Source organism: Polyodon spathula, chromosome 1 (assembly GCF_017654505.1).
Source record: "Polyodon spathula isolate WHYD16114869_AA chromosome 1, ASM1765450v1, whole genome shotgun sequence".
In the NCBI taxonomy this organism is placed as follows: Eukaryota; Metazoa; Chordata; class Actinopteri; order Acipenseriformes; family Polyodontidae; genus Polyodon; species Polyodon spathula.
In genome coordinates this window covers 30,965,033-30,969,987 of record NC_054534.1, presented here as the reverse complement: position 1 = coordinate 30,969,987, position 4,955 = coordinate 30,965,033, and the positions used below count along the sequence as shown (strand labels likewise).

At 36.2% G+C, this 4,955-nt stretch overlaps 1 protein-coding gene across 1 annotated transcript; it reads left to right on the top strand.

Annotated features, from left to right (window-relative positions):
• The first annotated feature begins 2,690 nt into the window (after positions 1-2,690).
• LOC121317204 (growth arrest-specific protein 1-like) lies at positions 2,691-4,501 on the top strand. The gene has a single exon (XM_041252888.1). The coding sequence runs from the start codon at positions 3,179-3,181 to the stop codon at positions 3,968-3,970; it is 792 nt and encodes a 263-aa protein (XP_041108822.1). The 5' UTR covers positions 2,691-3,178; the 3' UTR covers positions 3,971-4,501.
• Positions 4,502-4,955: the final 454 nt, after the last annotated feature.

The following is a 4,955-nucleotide window of genomic DNA, read 5'->3' as shown; positions in this document are numbered from 1 at the left end:
AAACAACACGGGTCTTGCTTGTGAATGTTTGTTTTTTCTCCCAGTGAGAGAGTACACTTTAGTGAGCATGAACACTCAAGTGTTGCTTTTGACTTGTTATTTCTGAGACCTTTAATACTTTACTGGTGAACCTGATCATATAGAAGAACAAATAAATCAATCAAGGGATATACCTCAAGAGTGAGTGGTTTATTACATTTTACACAACTAATTAAAAACAGTATTTGTTAACGGATTGAACTACGAAATAAAAAAGGAACGTTTGAAAAAGGAGTGAAAGTTGAATTTGAATAAACATTTGATTTTTCTTTTGCTTTTTTTTTGTAACTTATGGAACTGAAAACACTAGGGTACATTTGATTTAGCCATGTTAAGGACGTAACTTATGTGCTAACCATTGTGAAAATATGTCAGTACAGCACTAAGTATGCTTTTATGTTTTAGCAGAGATATAGTATTTTCAAGGAAAGAAGTTTACATTAATTAGGAAAAATAAATACACATGTAAACTGCATTTTTGTTCAAGTAGACTGGAGTTCTAAATGAATGTTGTATGTATGTCTGTATGGTAACCTTTTTTGCAGGAATATTACATTTCTGAATGAATAACATATCTACTTTTCTATAAACGGTGTTTTCATTCCTTCTGTCAAAAAGAAGTACTTAATAAATATTTAATATAAACATCAAAATATTTAGTTAGTATTGACTTTTTTTAATTTCAAGAACCTTGAAGAAAAGCGTTCAACAGCTGTGTTATATTGTGCCTTTTTTTGGCACAAATCAAAAAAAAAAAAAAACATGAACTTTCCCATGCGTGTTTCATTCTGGTTGTTCTCTTTGTGTCTGGAGAACCACCTTACTCCCTTTGGGAGGATAGTGTTTCCCAGCATCCATCATTCCAAACCACTGTGATGTCAGGAAACCAGCAATAATGGCAGCTTTGCCCATCCATGACTGACATTCAGTGTATTGTTTTCTGCTTAGGTTGAACGGCTGGCCTAAAGGTACATTCCAGAAAGCTGTTTGGAACACAAGCCCTTTTGTACCCTGACTCTCTTCCAGCCACTGTATATGCAGTCCCTTTAAAACTGAGGAGTGCATCCATGTGTAAACTTGGACCATATCGGTTTACCATATCTGTGGGCCTAAAGCCACAACTATACAAAAGTATACATGACCAAAGAGTCAAGCATAAGAACTAATGTGACAGAATTCAGTAAGGTGGTTTATGATCTCATATCGCATTTCTCTGGTAACCAAAGTTTTTCTAGTTAGAAAAAATGGGTATACGTAACACAGAAATTTCACCCAAGTTTCATTAATCTTGGATGCATACATCTATGGAGATAACATAACAACAAAAATAAAAAAAAATAGTGTCTTACTAGTGTTAGAAGTTGGTTGGCCGTGGTATATTTCTGTCAGTGTTATAATTTTTATCGCAACAGGTAATCATGTTTACCATAACTGATTTGTGTACAGTAATAGTGGTTAAAAATGACTATTTTAGTTAGACTCAAAATGTCGCTTGACTTGTTTTTTGTAAATGAAAAAAGTTTGGCTTTGATGCCTGTGAAATGATCAATTATAATACTGACAGAAATATACCATGGCCAACTAAGTTACTAAAGCCGGAAACAGGTAGAGACTGTGCTGGAGTATCTGGGGGAGTGGCCTCCATCATGATGTATTTCCGTTGTGAAATGACTTCTGTTGTGTTGTGGGCTTTTTGTATTTGTGTTTTGTGTTCTTGTATTTGTGTTTTCTGCTTTTGCTTTTATTATTGCATTTCGTGCTTTTGTTTGGTTTGTTTTTTGCATTTCTGTTTTTGTATTTGTGTGTTTTGATTTTTATTTCTGTTTTTAATTTGCATTTGTGCTTTTCAATTTGCATTAGTTTTTAGATTTGTATTTGTGTTTTTCAACTTGTGTTTGTGTTTTTTATATTTGTAATTGTGTTTTTTTTATATTTGTAATTGTTTTTTTTTATTGCACTTGCATTTTTTTTTTTTTTTTTTTTTTTTAATTTGCATTTGTGTTTTGCACTTCAGGGCCATCGTAGGTTTAGGATACCTGGAAAAATACTATACAACTGTATTGTATTTTATTTACAATTTAGAATAAAACATTGGTATTACATTACTGTTCTGTTAAGGAGTTGAAGTGAGACACAGTGCTCCCTAGAAACTGACAACGTGCGCCCCTAGTGGAAAGATGTTACAATACGTTTAGTTTACACTTGATCTATAATTAACCCCAGGAAAAAGTATTAATTATGTGTTAATTATTGTTAGGAAATTAACAGCCATTGTTTACTGCAAAATATTTTTAAAAATAGGGCGACATTTCATAGACTATCCACTAAATGTATACTGTAACAACAAAAATAACCCAAACAAATTATGGATTTTTTAAACAATTTTATTTAAGTTTTAAAAAAGTCAATACTAAGAGACAAATAAATGTAGTTAAGAAAGCTATAAATCACCCCGTGCCTCTCCATACAGAGGATGGGATAGCCCGGGGCCCTTGTCAATCTCTCTGTCTCTTTTTTAATTCCTCCATTTTCGCTCCCCCCTCCTTCCCCTCTCCTGTCCCCCTGCCCCTGCCAATTTACAACAACAACAGGCTGAACCAATGGGAGCCCACAAAACGTCAGAGAGGGGCTGAGCGAAGAAAGAGAAAAATGAGCGAGAAAGAGAGAAGCCAGAATGCGAACGAGAAGAGAAGCGCAGCTAATTGTTTCTGTTTGTTTGTTTTTCCATGCATGCATAATGAAGGATAATTAGAGCATGCTGTGACCGCAGGTTTGTATTTAAGGTCTCCTAATAAGATGAGAAGCTTTTAGTATCTTATGTTGTAAGGGAAGCAACACGAAGGGGACAGCTGGGTTTCTGTTTCAACCAACCCAAAACCTCAGAAAGTGCAGCATAACAAGGACTGCTTACTACTGGACTAAGCCTTCGAGGGGGAAATTAAGCGATCTAGTTGGAAAGTTGTCAGATCGTGAAAAACTGCTGCACCAGAAGGATTTCACTTCAGAATCGATTCTTTCACGCAGTCTTGAAATCAAAACTACGGACTTTGGATTGTTTGCTTCAGATTTAATGGATATATGAGAGCCTTATGAAAAAAATCAACAAAAGTTTAGTATTATCTCAAATGCAAGCACCACGATGGCAAATTTTGCCTGTTTGATTCAGTGCTTCAGCCGGATGGTCTGGCTTTTTGTGGGCTTAATCATGGTTTTCGGTTCAATTTCATTGACTTTACCTGCCCATGGCCGTCGGATGATATGCTGGCAAGCCATCATGAAGTGCCAGGGTGAAGGGGAATGCAACTATGCTTACGGGCAGTATGTTGAAGCCTGCTCCTCGATAATAAGCAGAGATCGCCACCGGTGCCCAAGTCACTGCATCTCTGCTCTCATTCAGCTGAACCACACTAAGAATGGACCAGCTCTGGAGGACTGTGATTGTGCTCAGGATGAGCGTTGCAGAGCAACCAAGCGAGCAATCGAGCCCTGTTTGCCAAGGACTAGTGGAGTCTTGGGTTGCACAGAAGCAAGGCGCCAGTGCGATAGGGACCCCCGGTGCAGCAGTGCCATGCGTAATTATTTAATCCACTGTGGCAAACTTTTCAACGGGATTCGGTGCACTGATGAGTGCAGAGCTGTAATAGACGACATGCGGTATGTGCCTAAAGCAGCCCTTTTGAACGATTGTGTCTGTGATGGAATGGAGAGGCCCATTTGCGAGGCAATAAAGGATAACATGGCAAGGCTTTGCTTCGGGTCTGATTTCAACACCGGCAGCGGTGGGTCAGACGATGACGACGACTACGAAGACTATAGTGACGATCCAGTCATAGTGGACTACCCCAGCAAAGACAATGGTGGATGTCCTTTGATACCCCTAAATGTTTTGACTTTGATGGCATCCATTTTGCTTCTGTCTCCTTTTCTTTAATCCGTAAATGAATGATTCACCAAGTTTTGCATCTGTCAGTTTAACTTCTTCTAAAGACTTTTATCTGTCACTCAAGACGCTCGCCTGGTTGCTGTTGAGTATATGCGACCCCAAAGAGTATGTGAATTTAAAATTTGCATGGCAATATGTGATTTTCCAATCTTAACATACTGATTTTAGCCCAAATGACTATCATGGTTTATGCGCGCTCGTGTTCTATGCAACTTTTTCCCAGTAGAACTGGTTAAACATTATTGTTTGTTGGTCAGTAGTTAAGAGTTTTACATTTTGGTGTTTATTTATAAATGTTTTTTTTTTTTTTTGGTTGCCTGTGTTGGCATGAAGTGAACGCGATGCTACCAAATAAGCTTTGTTTTTGCAATACAACTGCCTTACTGCCAGAAATTTGCTATTTTCTCAATTAGTCACATACTACCTGGTATTTTTTTCATCTTTCAGTTGATCACTTGTCATCTGACGTTGTATTTTGTGCTGTCATTGTTGACAGTCGATCTGGCTTAAAATTATCTATATATACCGATATATATATATATATATATATTATATATATATTATATTATATATATTATAGATAGTATATATATATATATATATAAATGTCAGTTCTAGATACATTTAAAAGGCTCCGATGATGAATGAACAATTTACTTTTTTGTTTTTTTAACTTTAAAAAAAAAAAAAAAACCATTTCTTAAAGATTTTACTTCAGTGATATCAGGGTCCCAAAGTGGATATCTTCATTAAAGTCTATTTAAGATTGGTGTTACTTACCAGTCGAATTGTTTGTTCAGGTTCACAAAAATGTGTATCATTCCGTAGGCATTTCGTAAAAATTTATTATAAAAAAAAATAAAAACCGTGTGTCTGGGTGCCATAGTTTTCAAGACTTTAATTGCAATTCAGTATCCAAAGTTTCAGTCCGTTGTAATTCAGTTCATACCTAAAGGTGCAGAATCCGATTTTA

Excerpts from the sequence above, each read along its gene's own strand:
- LOC121317204 (XM_041252888.1), top strand. The coding sequence starts at position 3,179 with ATGGCAAATTTTGCCTGTTTGATTCAGTGCTTCAGCCGGATGGTCTGG.